Here is a 26,024-nt window from a genome sequence, read left to right on the forward strand (position 1 = left end):
TCCCGCTGAGTTACTCCAGCATTTTGTGTTAGTCATTGACTCTTACCTGCCTCCTCAGTTCAGGAGCAATTGGAGATTGATAGTGGTCTTGGCAGTAGCATTCACATCGCAAGATTCAATGAATGAACAAAAACTTGAACCTCTAGTAATTTACAAAGAACATGGCATTACAGTGAGTCGCCTTGAAGTTCTGACACTGGTGTTATGTGGGCAAACATGATGGCTCATTATTTCATATGTTAGAAACATACAAAATAGGTGCAGGAGTAGGCCATTCGGCCCTTCGAGCCTGCACCGCAATTCAATATGATCATGGCTGATCATCCAGCTCAGTAACCTGTACCTGCCTTCTCTCCATACCCCCTGATCCCTTTAGCCACAAGGGCCACATCTAACTCCCTCTTAAATATAGCCAATGAACTGGCCTCAACTACCTTCTGTGGCAGAGAATTCCACAGACTCACCACTCTCTGTGTGAAGAAATGTCTTCTCATCTCGGTCCTAAAAGACTTCCCCCTTATCCTTAAGCTGTGACCCCTGGTTCTGGACTTCCCCAACATCGGGAACAATCTTCCCGCATCTAGCCTCTCCAACCCCTTAAGAATTTTATATGTTTCTATAAGATCCCCCCTCAGTCTTCTAAATTCCAGCGAGTACAAGCCGAGTCTATCCAGTCTTTCTTCATATGAAAGTCCCGCCATCCCAGGGATCAATCTGGTGAACCTTCTCTGTACTCCCTCTAAGGCTAGGATACTGTTGCAAGGATAATTACTTTATGGGTGTGATTGTTTAAGGGAGAAAGTTGAAAGAATTCGTAGAGTTATTGATAAAGAGCAGGAGAGGCTGATATGAATTGGGCAGGTTCATAAGTTCATAAGTCATAGGAATAGTGGTAGGCTATTTGGGCCATCAAGTCTACTCTGCCTTTCAATCATGGCTGATGTATTTTTCCGCTCAACTCCATTCTTCTGCCCATAACCCTCGACACCTTACTAATCAAATATCTGTCAATCTCCGCATTAAAAAGACCCAATGACTTGGCCTCCACAATCATCTGTGACAATGAATTCCACACATTCACCACCCTCTGACTAAAGAAATCCCTCCTTGTCTCCTTTCTAAATATACGTCCTTTTATTCTGAGACTATGCCCTCTGGTTCTAGACTCTCTCATTAGTGGAAACATCCTCTCCACATCCACTCTATCCAGGCCTTTCATTATTCCTCAAGTTTCAATATCGTCCCTTCCTCATCTTCGAAACTCTAGCGAGTAGAGGCCCAGTGGTGTCAAATACACATTATACATTAACCCAATCATCCGCGGGAACATTCTCCTCTGGAACCTCTTCAACGCCAGAATATCCCTCCTCAGATATGGGACCCAAAACTGCTCACAATACTCCAAATGTGGTCTGACCAGTGCCTTATAAAGCCACGGCATTACACCACGGTTTTTATATTCCAGTTCAACATTGCATTTGCCTTCCTCACTACCGATTCAACTTGCAAATTAACTTTTGAGGAATCCTGCTCCAGCACACCCAAGTCTCTTTGCACCACTGATTTCTGAATCCGCTCCCCATTTAGAAAATAGCCCTTTATTCCTACTACCAAAATGCATGACTTCATACTTTGCTACACTGCATTTGTCTGCCACTTCTTTGCCTACTCTCCCAACCTGTTCAAGTCCTTCTGCAGAGTCCCTCTTTCTCCACACAACCCGCCCTCCACCCATCTTCATATTATCAGTTTGAGTTGCCCAAAGAGTTTACTGTAAAACATTATGATCCTATGAATGTGTAGAAAGGAACTACAGATACTGGTATATTCCGAGGATAGACATAAAGTGCTGGAGTAACACAGCAGGTCAGACAGCATCTCTGAAGAAAAAGAATATAATGTTTTAATCTGCAATTTGAGAGGGAGAAGTTTAAATCAGAAGTGTCAGTGTTGCAGTTGAACAAAGGGAACTATGAAGGCATGAGAGAGGAGCTGGAAAAGGATCCAAGCAGGAATGCCTGTGGAACAGCAATGGCAGGAATTTCTGGGGATAATATAGAAGATTACCAGGGTACTTAAGGAGGTGGCTCGAGAAATAATGGACGCATTGGTGATCATTTTCCAATGTTCTATAGATTCAGGATCAGTTCCTGTGGATTGGAGGGTTTATGAAGGGGAAATCCTGCTTGACTAATCTTCTGGAATTTTTTGAGGATGTGACAAGTAAAATGGATGAGCCAGTGGAAGTAGTGTATCTGGACTTTCAGAAAGCCTTTAATAAGGTCCCACACAGGAGATTAGTGGGCAAAATTAGAGCACATGGTATTGGGGGTAGGGTATTGACATGGATAGAGAATTGGTTGGCAGACAGGTAACAATGTGTAGGAATAAACGGGTCCTTTTCAGAATGGTAGGCAGTGGCCAGTGGAGTGCCGCAAGGCTCAGTGCTGGGGCCGCAACTATTTACAATATATGTTAATGATTTAGATGATGGGATTAAAAGTAACACTAGCAAATTTGCAGACGACACAAAGCTGAATGGCAGTATGAACTACGAAGAGGATGCTCGGAGGTTGCAGGGTGACTTAGACAAATGCATGGCAAATGCAGTATAATGTAGATTAATGTTAGGTTATCCACTTTGGCGGCAGGAACAAGGAGGCAGATTATTATATCAATGGTGTCAGATTAGGAAAAATGGAAGTGCAACGAGACCTGGGTGTACTTGTACACCAGTCACTGAAAGTAAACATGCAGGGTCAGCAGGCAGTGAAGAAAGCTAATGGCATTTTGGCCTTCATAACGAGAAAGTTTAAGTATTGGAGTAAAGAGGTCTTTCTGCAGTTGTACAGGGCCCAGGCGAGACCACACCTGGAGTATTGTGTGCAGTTTTGTTCTCCTAATTTGAGGAAGGACATTCTTGCTATTGAGGCAATGCAGCGTATGTTCATGAGGTTAATCCCCGGGATGGCAGGACAGTCATATGAAGAAAGATTGGAAAAACTGGGCTTGTATTCACTGGAATTTATAAGGATGAGAGGGGATCTTAGACAATAGACAATAGGTGCAGGAGTAGGCCATTCAGCCCTTCGAGCCAGCACCGCCATTCAATGCGATCATGGCTGATCACTCTCAATCAGTACCCCGTTCCTGCCTTCTCCCCATACCCCCTCACTCCGCTATCCTTAAGAGCTCTATCCAGCTCTCTCTTGAAAGCATCCAACGAACTGGCCTCCACTGCCTGCTGAGGCAGAGAATTCCACACCTTCACCACTCTCTGACTGAAAAAGTTCTTCCTCATCTCCGTTCTAAATGGCCTACCCCTTATTCTTAAACTGTGGCCTTGTAGAAACTGTGGCCTTGTAGAAACATATAAAATGATAAAGGGACTGGACAAGCTAGATGCAGGAAAAATGTTCCCACATTTGGGGGAGTCTAGAACCAGGGGCCACGGTCTAAGAATAAAGGGAAAGCCATTTAAAACTGAGATGAAAAAACTTTTTCACCCAGAGAGTTGTGAATTTGTGGAATTCTCTGCCACAGAAGGCTGTAGAGGCCAATTCACTGATGAATTTGAAAGAGAGTTAGATAGAGCTCTTGGGGCTAGCGGAATCAAGGGATATGGGGAGAAGGCAGGCATGGGTTACTGATTGTGGATGATCAGCCATGATCACAATGAATGGTGGTGCTGGCTCGAAGGGCCAAATGGCCTCCTCCTGCACCTATTTTCTTTTTTTCTCTTTCTGTTTTGCTTTATTAATGCTATCAAGTCCAGAGTCTCCCTGCTCTCACAGTAGAACAAGAATGAGACTGAAATTGGAATAAAAGTGTCAAAAATAGTCAGAGTCATACAGCACGGAAACAGGCCCTTTGGCCCATGCTGACCAAAATCCCCTAATTAGTCACGGTTTTTCTGCTATTTTTTGGTATTTCGTTTTTTCTTGCAGAATTTAGTGTAGTTTATGTATTATTTATGCTTTGGGCTGTTTAAGTTAATGTGCTTGTGATTCTGCGTGTCAACAAGAACTTTATTGTCCCTGCAGCTCATTGTATTTGTGCATATTACTTGCGTTGATATTTTCTGACAGCCTTAAAATTCATTCTTCATTGTCTATCCACCCAGCCAACTTTCTATTTGCAACAATCCTCTTAATTATAGCTCACACGTTTATGTCCAAATAACATATGCACTCCAGAAAACAAGAGGCCTAGTACCAAGACTTGCAGCACCTGGCTCCATACATCCCACCATTCATTAAAATTCTTGTTAACCAATACCCGTTTCTTCCTGTCACTGAGCCGCTTTTCAACATTTGATCAGATCGTTATCCAATTTGCCAATCTCCCTTGGATCTGTTTGACAGGAAAATCTGGTTGTGCGGAGTAATCCAGATTATGGCTCGTGGTGCTAATTAACACTGTGTTAATCAGCAACACGTCATAGGTGATCAATCAGGTGAGATAAATAGAGTGGCAATATCAACACAAGCCATGTGATACTCAAGTGAGCTATCCAAAAGTATCATTTGAAAACTGATTGTATTGAAATTAAATTATTTCTTCTGTTGTTGTTCTACTAAGACAACGAGAAAAAAAATAAGGAAAATACTTGGGTCTTCAGAAATCCATAGGCCATATACCTGCACAGTATGCGAGACTCAAAGAAGCGCAAGGGAACTGTTGCTTTACTTGGAAGTATTGATTGTGTGGTGGAAAAGGAAGAGGGAAACGATGTTGAATCTCCTGTAACTCTATTGGATGGTGCAGGAAAATGGAGCCAAGGTAAACAATTAGCCAATTGGACAGATTGATGAGACAGATAGACCACAAGACTACACTGGAATAGACTTCCTGCAAATGGAAATACTTTTTTCTGTTTGGCATGTTTTTAGTTATCTCTCAATTTTGAACTCCTCAATTAATCACGACTCATTCTTGTTTATTCCAAAGAAAAATACCAATGAGGAAGGGCAATAGCCAATTTTGCTCTGGGATTATGGGGGAAAAGACAGGTGAATAGGGTATAGAGGGAAAAATAGATCAGCCATGATCGGAGCAGTCTCGATGGGCCAAATGACCTACTTCTGCTCCTATACCAGCTGGAATTATGGGGAGAGAAATACATATGGGCAATCTGAGATTCTGCTCTTTGTCAGGTCAAAAATAAGAGAAAAGAAAAGCTGTAAACGGCAGGATCCTTCAGAGTTTTTACGTACAGAGAGATCTTGGGGATGCAGCTCCCTGGAAGTAGAGAGATTGATAAAGAATGATTAGGAGGTTGAGGATCGACCTGGTAGAAGTATATAAAATTATGAGAGGCTTGTATATGCCAGATAGCCAGAGCCATTTTTTTCTCCCAGGATGCAAATGTCACACACCAGATGGCCTAGATTTAAGGTGAAAAGGAAAACATTTCAATGACATTTGCGAGGAAATTTTACTGTTTACAGAGCAGTAGGTGCCCAGAAAATGCCATCAGGGAAGATGGTGGAAGTAGATTGGTTTACTTTAGAGATACAGCACGGAAACAGGCCCTTCGGCCACAGAGTTTGCAGTGACCAGCAATCCCCACACACTAACACTACCCTACACGCACTTGGGACAATTTACAATTTTACTAAGCTAATTAGCTTACAAACCTGTACATCTTTGGAGTGCGGGAGGAAACCAGAGTTCCCAGAGAAAACACATGCACGTCAAGGGGAGAATGTAGAAACTCCATATATACAGCACCTGTAGTCAGGATCGAACCCGGGTCTCTGGTGCTGTAATACAGCAACTCTACCGCTGCGCTACTCTGCCGCCCTATACAATAGGAATGTTTAAGAATCATTTAGACAGGCACATGAATAGGCCGGGGATGGAAGGGGACCATGCACAGGCAGATGGGATTAGTTTAAATTAGTATTATGATCGGCAAATACATTATTTGCCAAAGGGCCTGTGCTGTACTGTTCCATGTTCTTCCTTTTATGGTTTTGTCATAGCATCATTGGGTTAACTTTTCAACCACCATCTGAGCAAGAATCTACACACCTGAAAACTAAGCTTTGACAGAATTTGTCAATTGTACTTATGTTGAAGTAAATAGATTGGAAATCAGCTGAATTTGTGAAGAGCAGTGGAATGTTATCAGATTGCTCGCCAAGGATGAAAATCAAAATCTACCTCCATACCTTTTCACCCTTGGTTCCACATTCATGAATCATTGTTGAACTTTTTATAACTACAATGTCCAAGTTGCTGCTTCAGATGTTAGGCACGGCAAGAGCTCAGCGCTCAAAACTGGTTCTGACACTGCAAATTTTCACGGGTCAATGTCATTGAAATATTTTTAGATGGATTTCTAATGAGGAACTTTCATGTGATCCTAGTCTCACTCTATCGTTATAATGGGAGGAAATGCTGGAACAAAATAAGCCACCTTCTTCCTCTTTCTAAACCAGAGAACTGTAACTAGTTCAGAGTCCCCAACCACTATCCTGAATTAAATCAACCGAGTCAGCTCAGAGTCATCAAAACAGTGTGTCACACTCTACAAGGGGAAGTTAAGAGTCATAGAAAAGAAACCACAGATTTTTCCTGTCACCTTGGCTGACACGTATGCATTGTGATCCTGATGCAAGTGACCAATTATGGGTCACATCAAGGTTTAACCACCTGATGCAAAAGGTCAGTGGTGAACACTTTTCTGAGTCAGGAGATTGAAGGTTCAAATCCCGCTCCAGAGATTAAAGCAGCAAATTCTGGTTTAATATTCCAGCATCATATTGAGAGTGCAATGCATTTTTGGGCTTGTCAAAAGATCTCATGATGATATTTTAGAAGGATTGTGGTGTAATTACTGGTCTAGCATCCAAAGTTCCTCACCATTAGTCCAAAAGCACGAGTCCAATTGCCATGACTGCAACTGGAGAAATTAAATTGAAATAACTCTCCAATTTTTGGGCTTGTCAAAAGATCTCATGATGATATTTTAGAAGGATTGTGGTGTAATTACTGGTCTAGCATCCAAAGTTCCTCACCATTAGTCCAAAAGCACGAGTCCAATTGCCATGACTGCAACTGGAGAAATTAAATTGAAATAACTCTCCAATTTTAGGTATCACAAAATGTTGGAGTAACTCAGCAGGTCAGGCAGCATCTCAGGAGAGAAGGAATGGGTGACGTTTCGGGTCAAGACTTGCCGCTCCAATTTTAGGTAACTCATATTGTCTTTCTGTATTGGAAGTCGCCATTTCTGCTGTTTATGTATCTATCATTTTGCTCGGTTTTTTCTCTCTCCATTAGCACAGCCTAAACTACAGGAGATGTCCCACACCTTGCTTCTTTCAACATAACAATTAGTCAAAGAAACATAGCCAACTTCTAACTGCTCCAATAGCTCAGTTGCACTGCTCTCACCCTATCACAGGTAGTTTTATTATCTTATCCATCCTTCCTGTCATCTTCCTTCCCTCTCTTGTCTCTCTTTTACTTTTCCAGCAAAATGTCTCTAACCCAATATAATCTGCTTCTCATTCCCCAGAACTGGCTGACCCACAGAGTGTTTTTAGTATTCTGTTTTTATTTCAGATTTCCAGCATCTCTGTTAATCTTTAAAATAAAGATAAAGCATTCTTACTCTGACTTGTCTTAAATGAGGTTAGACATTAAAACTTCAGTTGTCATTAAATTACAGCTTTGGCAAAATGAGGGCAGTTATTTCTCTCTGATCTCTGATCTACTTCTGAAATACGCTGATGTTTCACTGGAAGGGGTGAACATTTCATCAACAAAAGTGCGGCAATGACAATTTGACCAGCTTGTAAACACCGAGCACTAATGTCATGAAGCAAAATTACTCTAACCATACTGAAAAAAATGCTTAGGTTTATTATTGACATGTACCAAGGTACAGTGGAAACCTGTTTTGCATGCTGTCCAATCAGATAATACTGTACACAAATACAAATCAAAAGAACAACAGATAGAACAAAGGGGAAGATACAGAGTGCAGAATATAATTCTCAGCATTGTATAGATTTACAGATAATAAAGAGATTTGAAAGACTTGGGGCAATTGTATGAGATGATAGTATATTCTTCTCTGGGAAGAACAAAGAGTCACCATGTTCCAGTGCCATCTTGCAGCCAACTTGCTACAGCAGTGCATTTTCAAATTCCGATCCCAATAAAAAACAAATATTCTTTACTGTCATCTAAAAATAACTGATAAATACATTTTGAGTAATAGCTGAAGTGCAATGAAACCTATATATTTTTAAAAAGACACAAAGTGCTATTGAGAATCAGCTGATCAGACAGCATGCCTGGAGAACATGGCATTCCGGGTCAGGAACGTGACGTTCCGGGTCAGGACCTTTCTTCAGACCAATCTTAACCAAAATTAAGATGAGTTTGTTAATGTGGCTCTGGTGAATGTTTATTTTTCAAAATGTGAACACATTTTCTTCCATTGTTAGCACTAAACTTATGTGAGAGCATCAAATACTGCTAGCACACATTTTTGACAGTTGATTGTAACTTATATAAAGTCAAGTTATTGAATTTAATGGATTTGAATGTGTGAATAAGAGTGCATGTAGCGTATTCTCTCAGAGTTAGCGCAAGCAACTCAAGACAAATAAATATGACCAAAGTGTGCATAAAAGGTTAAATACCTTTACAATATCTGCCACAATACCACATTATATCGATACTCCAGAAAGTTACAATCACAAGTGACCTATCCATCTACAAAAAGTATATATATTTAGTCAGTTCCTCCATTTTCTGCTCAAAGTTGTACAAATGCAGCTATGTACTTACATAAGAGGAAAGCAAGAATTCAAGCTTTTGTGGCTTCTGTGGAAAAGCAGTGTGTTTATTTACCTGTTATATTTTTCATAAGTGCATCAAGAACAAAGCTGTCCGTCATCTCTCCAAACACTATGATCATGAGTGGCATGGCAAACCCATGAATTATGGCAGCAACACTACCCAGCACCATCAACAATTTGTCTTTACAATCTGCATAGCGAAACTAAATAAGAATAATTAGAAACACTGGTATTAATTTTGAAACCAATATTGAAATTTTTTAAATTGCATATATATATATATATATAATACTGTCAGAAGGCTGTCAGAAAATATCAACGCAAGTAATATGCACAAATACAATGAGCTGCAGGGACAATAAAGTTCTTGTTGACACGCAGAATCACAAGCACATTATTACAATGTATTACATTGGTATTTTAATTCATTCAATTTTTTCAAAATCACAGTTGGATTGACTTTGGCTAACAATTCAAAGTAACCCATAATTACAGGTATATCATCACTTCTGTAAGTTACCATTTCAAAAACTTTTACAATATTCCAAACCTTTCCTAGACTTACCAGGCTGCCAGATTTAAATGACTTTAATTAAATTTAAATGACTTTAAATAATTTTAATTAAATGACTGAAACTGATGTTGGATAACTGATGTTGGAAGGTACCTGGGGAGGGGGTGGTTTGGGCGGATAGGGACGAGTGACCCAAGGAGTTGCGGAGGCAGCAGTCTCTATAGATGGTGGAAGGTGGTGTGGTGGGAAGATGTGACTGGTGGTGGGATCACTTTGGAATATATAAAGTATTAGACTCTAGGAACGTTTAGGGTTATGTGAAATAAGCAATAAAGTAGAGTAGAAATCGGACCACCTCACTCGTGATGTTATTGTTTGGTGGAGCTGCTTCAAGATGCCACATGATCTATTCCTGCTCATCGTTCTCTGTACAATGTAGGGGAATCTACCGAAAGGGCAACGTCGCATAACGTTGCCAAGCAGATCAGGATATGTTAAAGATTTCCAGCAGCACCAACATCTGCCAGATACAGAGAGAGGTGGAACACCTTTGCTTTGTTAAAATAGCCATTTGGATTATACCATTTCAAATAAATCTGTGGCAGAAGACACATAGTGGCATCATTATCAAATATAAAGATCTTTCTAATGGTTGTGCTCGAATGTGCTTTATTAACACCCACATGACAACATGTTATCAATAACTAAAACTCTCGTTTGTTTGGTTGTTTGTTCCTGAACTACAGCCAAAACGGTACACGATAGCTCGACAATTTTAGGCCCTCCTTACTCGCCGTCATCCCTTTGGTGCTAATGGAAAAAAATTCATTGAAATCGGTGTTATATTTTTTAAGTTATTCACATTTTAAAGTTTAAATCTATCTCCTAGTGAGGGAGGGGGGAGGGAGAGAGAGATTGGAGGGACGGGGACGCAGGGAGGGGGGAAGGGAAGGGGGGAGAGGAAGGGGGGAGGGGGGGGAAGGGGGAGGGAGGAAGAGGAGGAGGGGGGAGGGAGAGGGGGTTGCACCAATGCAGGAGAGGATTGGGCCCAACAGGTCCACTTGGTCTAGTTTAACATTAAAAATAGGACATGCTGGAGTGAATACTGGCCACCCCAGATGGTTATAGCACATGACAGTAATTTCTGCAGACTCTAACACACCAACACATTCTTGGTTATACTTGAGGAAAAACTCGTAGGTCAGGTAACATCTGTGGAAAGGGAAACAGTTAACATATCGGGTCTGGGACGCTTCACCAGAATGGAAAAAGATAGTGCCAGACCTGGAAAGTTAACTGTTTTACTTTCCACAGATTGACCGACTTGCTCAGCTTATCCAGCATTTCGTTTTTATTTCAGATTTCCAGCATCTGCGGTTTGGCTGATTGTCATTCAACAATATTATCTCCACTGGGCCATAAAATAGCACCAAGAGGTCTTTCAATATGTTGCATCTGTGCCAATACTTTGTGCAAATCATCTGAACAGCCTATATTTTCTTGAATAAAAATCAATCGACTCTAAAACAATATTCCACAAATAAAAATAACCATTTGTGCTCATCTCTTCAAACATTCTCACTCATTGTTCTTTTGAAGGCCTACATCTCCAAGTCATATGTATTATCCTTCTCATGCCTGGCACCAAACTCTCAAAGCAGGACTTTCCTTTGTTTTCGTTTGGTTTATTTATTGTCACGTGTACAGAGGTACAGTGAAAAGCTTTTGACGCGTGCTAACCAGTCAACGGAAAGACTTCACAACAGGGTGACAGAGAATTTCCCAAAGCCACCTTGAAAAATGATACCATATTGTATGATAGTTTCTGGCCCAACGGCCACATACAATGGAGGAGGATTTGGGAATACGTAGAACATAGAACAGTACAGCGTAGGGACAGGCCTTTCAGTCCACAATGTCCATGCTGAATAGGATATCAAGTTAAACTAATCTCTCCTGCCTGAATGTGATCACATCCCTCCATTCCCTGCATGTCCATGTGCCTTTCCAAAAGAATCTTAAATGCCACTATTGTATCTGCCTCCACCACCATCCATAGCAATGCGTTCCAGGGACCCATCACTCCTTGTGGAAAATAGCTTTTGCTGCACATTTCTTTTGAACTTTATCCTCTCACCTTAAAGCTATGCCCTCTAATCATTGACATTTCCACCCTAGGGGGAAAGGTTTATGACTCTGCCCTGCCTCATAATTTTATCTCCTTCTATCAGGTCTCCTCCCTCAGCCTCCAATACTCAAGAGAAAACAAACTGCACTGAGAGCCTGGAGAATCTTTGTCAGGGGCACACTGGAGCCAACAGAAATGACAGGTGTGGAACAGCACTCCCCAAGCTGCCCACTCACCTGCAATATCAAGGACCTCCTGCCACACTTTGGCCTCTTCTGCCTCCCTCAGATTCCACTGAACTGGAATGGAATCATGTCATGTTCAACACCAAGAGATCATCAGCAATTTCAATAATTACATTTAACTTTATCCTTGCACCTTTGTCCCAATTCTAACTCTCATAAAATACAAAGTTCAATTATCCTTCTTTATGGCTTTACTACCATTGCATGTTCAATGAATTACTGATTTCACTCCATAGGTCATTCAGCAAGTTGCACTCATTTACACCTTCATTTTCTGCAGGCACTAAGCACAGCAAACGTTTTGTGTGTATTTTTTAATGATCTCCCACCATTTAGGAAATTGGACCAGGAGTCTCCTTACATGATCACTCCAACGCGGGTGTTAATTTCCCCATTGTATTGCACATGCATAATGACATAATCGAAGCGTGCAACACCCATTAATCGCTTATCAGTAGGTATTGGATCAATATAGTGTGTTACGAATTGGGATGAAGTAAGGATTACATCACATTGAAAACAGGAATCTTGAATATCACTTTATTGTGCATCATGTCGGTATATTAAGTCACACTACCAGCAGTGATGAGCATAGATCAAAATGTTAGTATACTGAAACAGTAAATCCTCATTTTATCGGGCCAATTTATAAGGGATTGAGGTTATAGCGGACAGATCTACCGACGCTGCCAATATGACCCATAGCTCGCAAGGTGCACCAGTGAGCCATTCCGTACCGACTGCCACACGGTCCAGTTGACACGGCTGTTGTTGGAGCTCACGCTGTAGCCCCTGGTCGGCAGCGTTTTTTTAGGCTGCTGGAACAACAGGATGCGCTCCGTCACCATGGGTTTCCCTCTCCTCTCACCAGCTGCTGCGTCTTCCTAGCGGTTATCACTTTGTCCACTCGGCCACTCTCCCCTCCCCCCCTCCACCACCCTCAACTCCAGCATCGCTGACATACTCCACCTTGGAAGATGTTGCCGATTGCGGGGTGAAAGAGGAGGAGGCGACGGTGGAAGAGGGAGCGGCGGAGAGGATAAAGCGACAAAAGGAGGAGGTGGCGGAGGTGAAGCGGGGAGTGGACAAAGCGATGGTCAGCAGCAAGAAGTGACAGCCAGTGAGAGGGGAAGGAGCTCCACAGTGACCCCGAGTGCAGCCTGTCATTGGCAGCGGCCTGAAGAAAGAGCTGACGGTCAGGGACTACAACGTGAGCCGCAACAACAGCCACTTCAACCGGACCAGGCGGCAGCTGGTGAAGAAGGGAGCGCTGGTGCAGACCAGCGGCATTGGCGCCTAGTGTTAAGTTGAAACGACAGGTTGCCGGAGTAACTCAGCAGACTGAATCAGTCTAAAGAAGGGTCCCATCCCAAAACATCACCTATCCATTTTCTCCAGAGATGCTGCCTGACCTCCTGAGTGACTCCAACACTTTGTGTTCTTTTGTGTATTAACTAGCATTTGCATTTCTTTGTTTCTATGTACAATGAGAATACCTTACTCGATTATAATGGACAATTGGCAATAACGGATACTATTCCTGCCCTCATGGTCCGTTAAACAAGGGTGTACTGTATCTGCACCTTACAGGTGCTTTGATCTCTGATCGAACTGTCCCTGAGGAGAGGGTGTGGATATGGATTGGGTTAACTGCAGTCACAGATGCGAATAGTTTACCACCAGCAGATCTAAGCATTGCTCTCTCTCTCTTTCCACATCTTCCTAGAAATTTCTACCCCCGCATTTTTATTACCCTGTCCACACCCAGCTCTTGTTTTCGCTCATCTTTGGTAATACACACTTACTTTCTATGAGTCAGTATGAAACTATTGCCTGCTTTATCATTTAGGTTAAGCTTTAACATAACTTAAAAGGGAAGGAGCCACAATAATGATTTCTTTCAAGCAATGATATCCCAATTATGCAATACTGTTTGCAAAACTGATTTCTCAGGGAAAAGCAACAACGGTAGCCAGATTATCTTATTTTAAAAAGCATGCAAAGCATGAAAAAACCCTGGTGTGTCCTAGAAGGAGGTGGGAAGCGAGGGAGGAGATTACTTATGGCCTGGCAGAGAATGTTGTATCTTTGTCAGCCACATGTGAGGAACCAGTAGGCTGGAGGATAGTTAATGTTGTGTCTTTATTTAAGAAGGGCAGCATGGAAAATTCAAAGACCTGCAGACTGATGAGCTTTACAACAGCAGTAGGAAAGTTGAATGAATAGATTTTGAGAAGGAATGGGTGAGGTTTCAGGTCAAGACCCTTCTTCAGACTGGTTAGGGATAAGGGAAACAAGGGTTAAAGATGATGATGTGGAGAGGTGGTTCCACAGAATCACCCAATTTCCCTCTTCTGACACTCTACTCCGCCTAGCAGAGCTCAACAACTTCTCCTTTGACTCCTCCCACTTCCTCCGTCCAAGGCACAGCTATGGGCACCCGATTGGGCCTCAGCTATGCCTGCCTCTTTGTAGGGTACGTTGAACAATCCCTGTTCCAGGCGTACACTGGCCCAACACATAATCCTCCGAAATTTCCGCCACCTACAGCGAGATCCCACCACCAGCCACATTTTCCCACTTCCACCCCTTCCTGCCTTCCGCAGAGACCATTTCCTATGCAACTCCCTAGTTTCCCACTCAAACCACCCCCTCCCCAGGTACCTTCTCCTGCAACCACAGACGTTGCAACACCTGTCCCTGCACCTCCTACCTCGACTCTGTCCAGGGACTCCGACAGTCCTTTCAGGTTAGGCCGAGGTTCACTTGCACCTCCTCCAACCTCAAATCTACTGTATTTGTTGTTCAAGATGTGGACTCATAAATCGGTCATTTCGCGGAACACCTTCGCTCAGCCCCCCTAAACCTACCTGATCTCCTGGTTGCCAGACACTTTCATTCTCCTTCACATTCCGACACAGATCTTTCTGTCCTTGGTCTCCTCCATTGTCAGTGAGGCTAAATGCCAATTGGAGGAACAGCATCTCATGTTTCGCTTGGGCAGCTTACAGCCCAGTGGTATGAATATTGATTTCTCTCACTTCAGGTAGCCCCAGCATTCCCTCTCTCTCTCTATCCCTCCCCCAACCAAGTCGCACTAGCTTCTCATTTTCACAAACAGCTAGCAATGGCCTGTTTCCTTTATCATCATTACTTTTTTGCATATCTTTTATTCATTGTTCTTTATCTCTCCACATCATTGTCTATATCTCTCGTCTCCCTTATTCCTAACCTGGCTGAAGAAGGGTCTTGATCCGAAACGTCTCCCATTCCATCTCTCCAGAGATGCTGCCTGTCCCGCTGAATTACTCCAGCTTTTTGCGTCTATCTTCTATATAAACCAGCATCTGCCATTCCTTCCTACACATATATATTAATGATTTGGATGATAATGTAGGTAGCATTGTTAGTAGATTTGCAGATGACACTAAAATTGGTCGTATAATCGACAGTGAAGAACGCCTTCTAAGGGCATAATTAACTGGAAAAGTGGGCAAGGGATTAGCAGATGTAATTTAACTCAGACAAGTATGAAATGAAACCTTTTTTTATAATGTCAACATAGCTAGTGGCAAACAACCTCCACTATCATACTTTGCTTCCTGCCACCAAACCAGTTATGCATCCAATTGGCCAGATCACCCTGAAGGAATGGTGGTGAAGGGTGGTAAAGGGGTGTGCCATGTCGTGTCCATAGACTGAGGCAATGAGTACAAGAGTTGGGACGTTATCTTACTATTGTACACACATGCTGATTAGGTCGCAGTTGGAGTACATGTGATGGAGTTCATGTGATGAAGTCCTGATTACCATACTACAGGAAAGATATGATTAAGCCAAAGACGATGGAGAATAGATTCACAAGGATGTTGCCTCGATTGAATATACTGGGTCTGGTTTCCCCAGAGCAAAGGTGGGATGAGAACGACATGATAGTGTATCAAATTATGAGAGACAGACATAGGGTGGATAGTCAGAGTCTGTTTCCCATGGTAGATGTGTCTAAAACTAGAAAGTCTAAGTTTAAAGTGAGAGGGAAGTTTAAAAGGGATCAGAGCGGTGAATTTTTCACTAAATGTAGTTAGTTTGAGGAATTAGCTGCCAGTTGTATAGGGCCCTAGTGAGACCGCACCTGGAGTACTGTGTGCAGTTTTGGTCTCCAAATTTGAGGAAGGATATTCTTGCTATTGAGGGCGTGCAGCGTAGGTTTACTAGGTTGATTCCTAGAATGGCGGGACTGTCATCTGTTGAAAGACTGGAGCGGCTAGGCTTGTATACACTGGAATTTAGAAGGATGAGAGGGGATCTTATCGAAACATATAAGATTATTAAGGGGTTGGACACGTTAGAGGCAGGAAACATGTTCCCAATGTTGGGGGAGTCCAGAACCAGGGGCACAGTTTAAGAATAAGGGGTAGGGCATTTAGGACGGAGATGAGGAGAAACTTTTTCAGTCAGAGAGTTGTAAATCTGTGGAATTCACTGCCTCAGAAGGCAGTGGAGGCCAATTCTCTGAATGCATTCAAGAGAGAGCTAGATAGAGCTCTTAAGGATAGCGGAGTTAGGGGGTATGGGGAGAAGGCAGGAATGGGGTACTAATTGAGAATGATCAGCCATGATCACATTGAATGGTGGTGCTGGCTCAAAGGGCCGAATGGCCTACTCCTGCACCTATTGTCTATAAAGGAAGTGGTCAAGGCAGGAACAGTAACAACGTTTCAGAGCAGGTACCTGGATAAGTAAGGCATACTGGGGCATGGAATTAATGGGGGCAATTGGGATTAGGCATGATGGTCAACATACACACAGTGGGCAAAGTGTCTGTTTGTAAGCTGTACAGCCCTATGACTCTGTAATTCTTTCAATCCAAAGTGGAATCATTTATATGTAAACCAGAAACCTTTCACAATCAGAGTCTTAATTCATTGTATGTCTGTCCAAGTGAAAGCCTCTGTCACAATTCACTCACAATGGTGGTTTCAATCTTCCTGTTATTATTTGTCCCTTCACTCACTGTAACATTGATGGGTGAAAACTCATTCTCACATTGAGCACGTTATCTTTGTTATGTTTGCAGATCTTGATGTAAAAATCACAATGGAGTAGTTTGTGTAGAACACATTCCTACTTGTCTTTTACGTGCGTTCAACCACAAAGTAACAATTTTGTTAAAGGTCACAGACTGCACCAGGTGTAGTCTTTCACATATAAATGATGTTTTAGTATATTTAAGCACACACATCTCAAAGAGTTTTCTCACGATACTATTAGCAAATTAGATCTTAAAATACTTTACATTTAGTAATATAGATAACTGCCAGTTACTTTTTAGAAATTATGAAAATGAGCCTTACCAATGACAATGGGCTGACCATTTCAATCTTTTTTCCTTTCTCGTCCTTAGTTTTGCTGCAAGTTTAAGATATAATAATCAGATTTGTTTTAAATGTCCTGTGTTTTATTTCTCTAAATATCTCATTAATTTCAAAATTCCTGAAACCAGTTAAAACATGCTAACTTATCAATATCAAAAATGTTTATTTAAAATCAAATCAAAATTATGAACAATTTTTAAAATTGAGAATTAATTTTTTGATTGTTTTAAAATAATTTCAACTTACTGACATTATTTCGAACAGTGCTCACAATACGATTAGATCTAACATGGCCTCACAATGACAGATCTGGTAGAGCTGCTGCTTCACATTGCCAGTGACCCTGGGTTTGATCCTGACCTCAAGTACTGTCTGTGTGGAGTTTGCATGTTCTTCATGTGACCACATGGATTTCCTCCGAGTGCTCCAGTTTCCTCCCATATCCCAAAGATGCACAGGTTTGTAGGTTTATTGGCTTCTGTAATTTACCCCTGGCATGTAAGGAATGGATGCGAAAATAGGATAACGTAGAACTAGTGTGAATGGGTGATCGATGATTGGCGAGGACTCGGTGGCCAAAGGACCTGCTTCCATGCTGTATCTTTCAATCAATTTATGCGCTGAGAAAAGTCTACAGAAATATTGGTGCTGAATTCTGATTTTGAGATGGCAAATTTTAAAGAAATAGATCGGGACAGGCTGGACAAACGTTTGATGATGCAACATAATATATGTGAGGGACAAGATGCGCATGGGAGACATGAATGCTCACAGCTTGGCTGTTCATATTGCCTTCTCACCTGCTATTTTTATACATACTGATAGAATTTAATTAGCAAACTCAGGAGTAACTAACTATAACTTGGCTGAAGTATCAAACGTCTGTGGGAAAATGTAAAGTGAAATGTACAGACACAAAGTGAATAAATCAGTGAATATATTGTAATTTTTCATACAATACAAATGGTTGCAAAAAGGTGCAGATTCCATAACTAGTGTATACGTCATACAGCAATATTCATCAACAAAATAACTACAAAGTTCAACTATTTTTCAACAATCTTTCATATAGAGTTTCTCACCTCTCTTCATCCTGTGCTTTATCAGAATGGACATCGTTACTTTTGTTTGTTTCATCAGTGTCTCCTTGTATATACTTTTTAGTCATCCCTTCACCTGTTGTAGAAACATAATTTTCTCAGGATTTTAGAGAAATAAAACACAGGACATTTAAAAAAAATCTGATTTGTGTGTAAATAAAAAACTGTAATGAAAGACGATATCAAAAGCAAAACTAGAATCCTTAGCATCGTTGAATTTCGCACACTTTCTGCACAAAGGAATGAGTTCTGTAACGTGGAGAAACAAGGAGATACAGGCGCCATAAGGGTCTCAAATTGAAATTTCACCGATACACGTTCTCCAGAGATGCTGCCTGACGCGCTGAGTTAATCCAGCACTTTAAGTTCTGTAACATGATGTGAAGAAAATATCTGGTGCTTTGCAATGGAATGCATTGCACCAGTTATTGCACCAGAGACTGACACAGAATGATTTTCAATTCAACAATGAATTCTATCTGCAAATTAATGGCACTCCCTTGGGCAAGATGGTTGCTCTTTGTAATGCCAATACAAACGCAGCATACTGGGAAGATCCAGTTCTTTGGGACACAGACACATTTGGAGAGTTTCAAAGGAATTTGTTGGCACCCGAAATGACCACCATCTTTCCATCAAACCTAAAGCTAATAGGACATGTCAAGAGATACCACCTTAGCACCACCAACCTCAAATTGGCACAAAAAAACAATAGACACAAACCGGCAACTAACTTCCTTTTCAAAATGAAAAGTGCAGAAAATGCAAAATAAGAACAGAAAATATTGGAAACACTCACTAAGTCAGGCCACATCTGTGGGAAGAGAAACAGCCAGCTTTTCAGGTCACAGAACTGTCATGGGATGTTGCACCGAAAATATTGTCTCTCACATGTTCTGATCTAACAGCTCTTCCAGGTGAGGCAGAGAATCACATGCACTTTACAGGTAACCCATAGCACCAAAGCATTCCTTTGCCACTCCCACTGGTCCACCTAGGTTCTCTCTCCCTTTGTTCCCATTTTTCTAATCCCCCTTCCCCCATTAATCCTAACCACTAGGTTCCATCTGCTGACCACCCCATACCAATACAGTTGGATTTATTCTTCCATGCACTACGCTTCCTATCTGCTCTCCTGCCTGATTGTGTGCCCATCATCCTTCCATTATTTGGTTCCATTTATTTCTTGCAGCATGTCTCTACTTTTCCTCTCTCCTCCCCACCTGTCCTTTTCTTTACCTTAAGTTTCTACCTATTATCCACCAGCCTCTGTCTGAAAACTGGCCCTTCACCCTGCCCCAGCTGGCACCATCTGCCCACCATCCCCTACCCTCACCAGCTTTCATCTATCACCTAACACCCTGTCTCGGCTCCTCCTCTCGCCATTTGACACTGCCTATCTTCCCTCTGCATTCCCAAGATCTTAACACAAAACATCAACCATCCTCATGCCTCCACAGTTTAGTTTGTTTAGTTTATTGTCAAAGTGTACCGAGCGAGGTAAGGGGAAAAGCTTTTTTGTTGTGTGCTATCCAGTCAGTGGAAAGACTATACATGATTACAATCAAGCTGTCCACAGTGTACAGATGCAGGAATAATGTTTAGAGCAAGATAAAGTCCAGTAAAGTCTGATTAAAGATAGCCCTTGGGTCTTCAATTAGGTGGATGGTAGTTAGGACTGCTCTCTGGTTGGTGACAGAATTCAGTCAGGACTGCTCTCTAGATGGTGATAGGTTCAGTTGTCTGATAACATCTGGGAAGAAACTGTCCATAAATCTGGAGGTATGTATGTTCACATTTCTGTACCTCTTGCCTGAAGGGAGAGGTGAGAAGTGGGAGGGACCAGGATGAGCCTGGTCCTTGATTATGCTGGTGGCCTTGCCAAGGCAATGTGAAGTGCAGATGGAGTCAATGGAAGTTTTGCCTGATGTTGATTTGCCTGATGGTCTGGGCTGCATTCACAATTCTCTGTAATTTATTGTGGTCTTGGATGGAGTTGTTCCCAAACAACGCTGAGTTATGGATGGATAAATCCCGATGAGATGAACAGAAATCTTTCACCAGGTTTTGACATTGACGGAACAATGATGGAAGTGGGTGTAACTGATCACTAGAAATAGATTCAGATTACTTTATTGCAATATAAACTATGGCGCAATAAAATTCCTCATCTCTTGCTTTGATCATTTGCATTATCACATAGAGCGAATAAAAAATACAATACATACAGCAATAAATATAATGATGAATGTAAAACATCAGAATGGTGCAAAAATTGAACTACTTCAGAATGCAATGCAAAACAAAATATGAAAGTACAGTAACAAAATAACCAAATGAGTTAAGAATAAGAGTACATGGCTGCAGCACTGGGAATGGAGTGTGAAAGGTGAATGTTTCAGGAGTCTGATAGCATTAGTGAAAATACTTCTCTTTAGTCTAGTTTAGTTTAGAGATACTGCGCAGGAACAGGCCCTTTGGCCCACCAAGTCTGCGCTGAACAGCGAACCCCACTATCCTACACACACTATGGACAATTTACACTTATACCAAGCCAATTAACCTACAAATCTGTACGTCTTTGGAGTGTGGGAGGAAATCAAAGATCTCAATGAAAATCCACACGGTCACGGGGAGAACATACAATGTCCGTACAGACAGCACCCGCAGTCGGGATCGAACCCGGGTCTCTGGCGCTGCCAGAGCTGTAAGGCCGCAACTCTTCTGCTGCGCTACCCTGTCTCCCGAAACGTAGAAGAAAGAAAAGGGAATGGCCAGGGTGGCAGGCATCCTTGATGATACCAGCCTTCCCGATGCAAAGCACTGGGCAGTGTTCACTACTCTCTGCAGATTCAGGCTATCATGAGTAGAGCAGTTGCTAAACCAGGCTAAGATCCATCCTGTCAAAATTCAGTTATGCACTTTCTGGATCACTGCATTTGATTAGATTGCTGGCAATATGGATCCTCAGAAACTTAAAGCCGTTGACCATCTCTACAGCAGTTCCATTGATAAGGATAGGGTTGCATTCATTACCCCTATTCCTAAACTCAATACTTTTTTTTTTGGCTTGGGCTCAAGGGAGAGATTATTGTCCAGACACCATGATATTATATTCTCTATCTCTTTTCTATACTCCATCTCTTTGTTGATATTGATCAGGCCAACTACAGTGGTATCATAGAACAGTGCAGCATAAGAACAGGCATTGTAGACCACATTGTCTGTGCTGAACACGATGCCAACACTACCACTTATCCATCTGCACATAACCCATATCCCTCTATCCCCTGCACATCCATATGCCTATACCACAGTCTCTTTTTAATACTACTAGCTTACCTGCTTCAATCATCACTCACCAGCCTCCGTGTAAAAAAAACTTGCTTCACACATCTCCTTTAAACTTTGCCACTCTCACCTTAATGCTATACCCTCTAGTCTTTAATTTTTCTATCCTGGGGAAAAAAATTCTGACGTCCACACTATACTCTGATCATTTATATACTTCTATTAGGTCTTCCCACTATCTCCAGCATTCCAGAGAAATCAGACCAGGTCTGTCCAACCTCTCCCTGTAAGTAATACCCCCCAAACCAGGCATCGTTCTGGTAAACCTCTTCTGCACCCTTTCCACATATTTCCTGTAATGGGGCAACCTGAACTCCATTTTGGTGAACCGAAAGATCTAGTTATTACTGTATTTGGCCATACAGTCATGGGTGTACAGGGGATGATCCAGGGCCGTCTTTACAGCATTATGGGCCCTGGGCAAAGCAGTGTACTGGGGCCCCTACGACAACTACTCACAGGAATAAAAATGTAAATGGTAAACTCTCCCCCACCACCCTTTCCCTACCAGCCCCCCCCCCCCCCCCGTTGTGCCGGCGAAAAGCATTTACCGTAAAGCACTTAGCGATGGACTTAGGGTGCTACATTGTTGCGAAAAGCACTTACAGATCGCTGTGAGAAGCACTTAGGGATGGAAAAGCAAAGCACTTAGGGAGCTAATTGTTGCGAAACAGATCGCTGTGAGAAGCAGTTAGGGATGGAAAATGTTGCGAAAAAAACACTTAGGGACCGAAAATGTTGCGAAAAAAACACTTAGGGACCGAAAATGTTGCGAAAAAAGCACTTATTGAACCTACATTTTTAAAGTAGTATTTATTTATTGCAAGTCACTTAACATACACAGATCAGCATGGGGCCCCTATGCTCGTGGGGCCCCGGGCAAGTGCCCATCAAGCCCATGCGTTAAGACGGCCCTGGGATGATCATGAAACTGAGCACACTACAATGAGGGACAGAGTTAAAGGAAATGTTATGACCAATTTTAACCCACTGAGGTCTCTGCCAGTCAAGAAGTCCAGAAGCTGGATGTCAATGAAGGTCCCAGGGTGGCTGGTGGTCATCGAGACCGGTCACTTTGTTTTTCTTCGGGACTGGAATATTGATTTCCTAAAGCAGATGAGGATAGTAGACCGCTGAAGAGGTTTAAGATATCGGGGGAAATGTGGTCAATTGGTTGGCAGACGACTTCAGAACCGGTCCGTGGACTGCATCCGGACCAGCTACTTTCAGGTAGTGTACTCTTACCAAAACAGATGTGACTTCTGCCACCGAGACGTATGGAACCCAGCTGGAGGTGAATGGGGGCGGATGCGCCTTGGTGGTACTTTAATTACATGTTTAAAAGTCTGGCCCTTTTCTAGCACGTATTTAACTGTTGTCAAAACTATGGCAGATTAAAGGACTCAACTATTAAATGTCCACATTTGATTCGGGTCCACGAGCACCAGAATTATGTGTGTATTTAAACCGTTCAGTTAACTTGCCAAAATTTGCGCATTATTTCTATGCTTTCCTGATAACTAAGATAAATAACGAAGATTTTAATGTAGGATCTTCTTTATTATTAGTTGATTGTATAAGACAAACTATTTTAAAAATTAAAATACATCAATTCAAATTAAGAATGTGATACAATTAACTAATGATTAAGAAGATTCTGCATTAAAAAATCCTAGCTATTTGATCAAATTACTCATTTGTCCGATTAAATTGACATACGGAATTAAGAGAAATCTAAGGTGCAGAGAAGAAATGAAACTTACGATGTCCCTCAGCAAACCTTGGACTGGGCCAAATTTCCGCCCGATAATTCACGATCGACGCTGCTGGAGGGATCAGCACTGGAAATGTAACAACAAATGCTTCTGTTTTCGGTGCAAAGTCTCATCGGAAGGAGAGATTAGCTTCACGGACACTGGACCAATGAACAATAACCGAGCGCTGAGGATCACGCAGTTAGGACAGATAACGCAACAGGAAATTAAATCCACATGTGATGCGTTAACCCAACCTCCGGAGATAAGTAGCGTGGTGCAACGTGCCCCGGCAATCAATCAGCATCATCAATTCTGTTCATCAAGTTCAGGTTGGAAGGAGCGAACTCCGTGTCTCTTTTTCATGGATGCTGTCTGACCGGCTGAATGTTCCGAGCATCTGGAGGTGTTTGCTGTTCAGGTTCAGGATATGAACCGGTTTGACCCAAGACATTACAAACGGTGACGTTTTATAGAGCTCAGGGATGTTTGGTTTGTTGCTAAATACAAATGAAGTCCTAAAACTGAATTCGCCATTGCCAATGCATTATACATGTTTGAAGTGCATAGAGTCATGCAGCATAGAAACATGCCCTTTGGACTATAAACATCGTGCATGTACACAATCCTATTTTATTCACCCCCATTCCCGTTACCTGCAAATTCAACCACTCACACATTCGTGGCAACTTAAAATGGCTAATTAACTTGCCAGCCTACAAGTCTTTAGGATGTGGCGAGGCGAGAAACTGGAGTACCCAAGGGAAATGCATGCAGTCACAGGTTGAACAACAGCTCTGACAAAACAACTACGCTACCCGCTTTGTGATATATATTTGGAAATACTCAGCAGGTCATTTTAATTGCCTGACCTGCTCAGTTACTCCAGCGCTTTTTTTTGTAAACCAGCATCTGCAATTCCTTGTATCTGCTTATTTTTTGATATTTACTTTTAGAATCTGGGCATTTATTGTTCATTGCCAATTCCTCTGGGAGATCGTGGCGATCCACCTTTATGAGTCACAGGGGTTTTCTGGTGATGTTATTTTCATACATAGTCATACATGGTAATGAATTCCAAGTGTTCAGCTGCAGATATTTGGAAACTGTCCCATTTATTATGTTTGCAGTGCTATGCAACATTGGAATGTCTTCTCTAGTTTTCACAAAAACTGATGTGATCACTGCAACAAAATGTCATCGTGGATAGATGCATCTGCCACAGGTACATGGTGATGAAAAGGTCACGTGTTATCTCCCTCATGTTGATTCAGTCATTCCCTCCACAGACCCAGTCTGGCATCACTGTCCTTCAGGGCTTGGACCGCTTAGATTGGTGATGCTGCCAGGCCATTCTTGATGATGAACACTGACATTCCCCATGTACATTCTTGCTACTTTTGGTGCTCCTGTTCTACATGGAGGAGCATTGATTCATCAGCTGTGGGAGGACAGTAAACTAAATGTAACCAGGAAGTTGTTTCCTCACCCGTATTTGACTGAATGCCATGAACTCATGGAGGTTATAGTCAATGGTTGTGGTCTACAAGGGCTACTCCCTTTGATATCTGCTGTCAGAGGGCATTGGAATGAAGAGAAATTTCTTCCCTCAACAGGATAGTGTGCCTGTGGACTTTGCTGTCAATGGGAGATGTAGAAGTTAAGTTGCTTAATACATTTTGGGGCAATTAAGGACAGATCACAAGTCTAAATGTTGCTTGCAATGTCCACATCCAATGAGTGAACAAATGTAAAAACCTTTGTTTTAGACCCAACAAAGGATAACAAGAACATAAAATGCAGTTTGAAGTGTTCTCAAATAGCTGTCTACATATCTAAACAAAGATAGCTAAGGATGACAAGCACAACAGCTGTTTCCGAGTTCATGAGGGATCTTTGTTGGACTGATGCTATGGGAGAATGAAGCGGGTGTGATGGCAGGTTTAAAAGAACCTTGAGATTCCAATGGCCAAACAGTTCCAAGATTGCCAATGCTATTTGTTTTACAACTACTATAATAAAAGCAGGTGCCGGAATAGGAACATAAGGGATTGACAATGCAGCCAGTTGAGCTTGCAGCCAGTTGAGCTTCCCATAGTGAGATCTTGGCTGACCGGTTTGTTACTCAAAGCCATTTTCCAATCTGACCACCTTGATTCTCCCATAGTTTAATAATCTATCCATCTCAGCCTTCGTAGCTCTCTGTGGCAAAGATCTGCAACCCTCTGAAAGACAAGATTCCTTTACTCTTAGGTTTTAGACAAAATTTTCACCCTAGAAATCTTTGCTGATCTAATGCCTTTGCGAATGCTGAAGATGCAATCTATGACAGTGGACGTGTGCTGGCTAAGTGGCAAGAAGGCTGAGAGGCAGAATCTTTTGAATTATTTTCAGCTTTCTATGGATCAAGTAATTGATTCCTTCCAGCATACCTCCCATCGATTAAGGAGAATCTATTTTTCTGGGTTTGTTTTTCACATTGTTAACCTCCACACCCTTATCATAAAAATCAACAGAAGTAATTTGCTATTGTTCTACCTTAGAATATAAACAGTCTAAATATTTTAGGTGATTGATTATAGATATTTACAAACATGTTACTAATTTATTAATAAAGTTCAGATTAGTTTATTGGTTATATACACCTGAGTGCAATTAATTTTCATAATGCTCAGAGTAAATGTGGAGATGATAAATGCAACTGATGATGTAATTAATGATAACTCAACCTGAAG

The 26,024-nt window shown here is 41.9% G+C and overlaps 1 protein-coding gene across 2 annotated transcripts in view; it reads right to left on the reverse strand.

Annotated features, from left to right (window-relative positions):
* Positions 1–23,521, reverse strand: part of LOC144603599 (ATP-dependent translocase ABCB1-like) — an 83,707-nt gene extending 60,186 nt beyond the window's left edge. For both annotated transcript variants that reach the window (XM_078417064.1, XM_078417073.1), the window contains exons 1-4: positions 23,299–23,521; positions 18,167–18,260; positions 17,064–17,118; positions 8,875–9,025 (exon numbers count right to left, since the gene is read on the reverse strand). In XM_078417064.1, the coding sequence (XP_078273190.1) occupies positions 8,875–9,025; positions 17,064–17,118; positions 18,167–18,252 (292 nt within the window). In that variant the 5' untranslated portion in view covers positions 18,253–18,260; positions 23,299–23,521. The remainder of the gene's footprint in view (positions 1–8,874; positions 9,026–17,063; positions 17,119–18,166; positions 18,261–23,298) is intronic.
* Positions 23,522–26,024: the final 2,503 nt, after the last annotated feature.

The sequence above is a fragment of the Rhinoraja longicauda genome, chromosome 2 (assembly GCF_053455715.1).
Source record: "Rhinoraja longicauda isolate Sanriku21f chromosome 2, sRhiLon1.1, whole genome shotgun sequence".
NCBI lineage: Eukaryota > Metazoa > Chordata > Chondrichthyes > Rajiformes > Arhynchobatidae > Rhinoraja > Rhinoraja longicauda.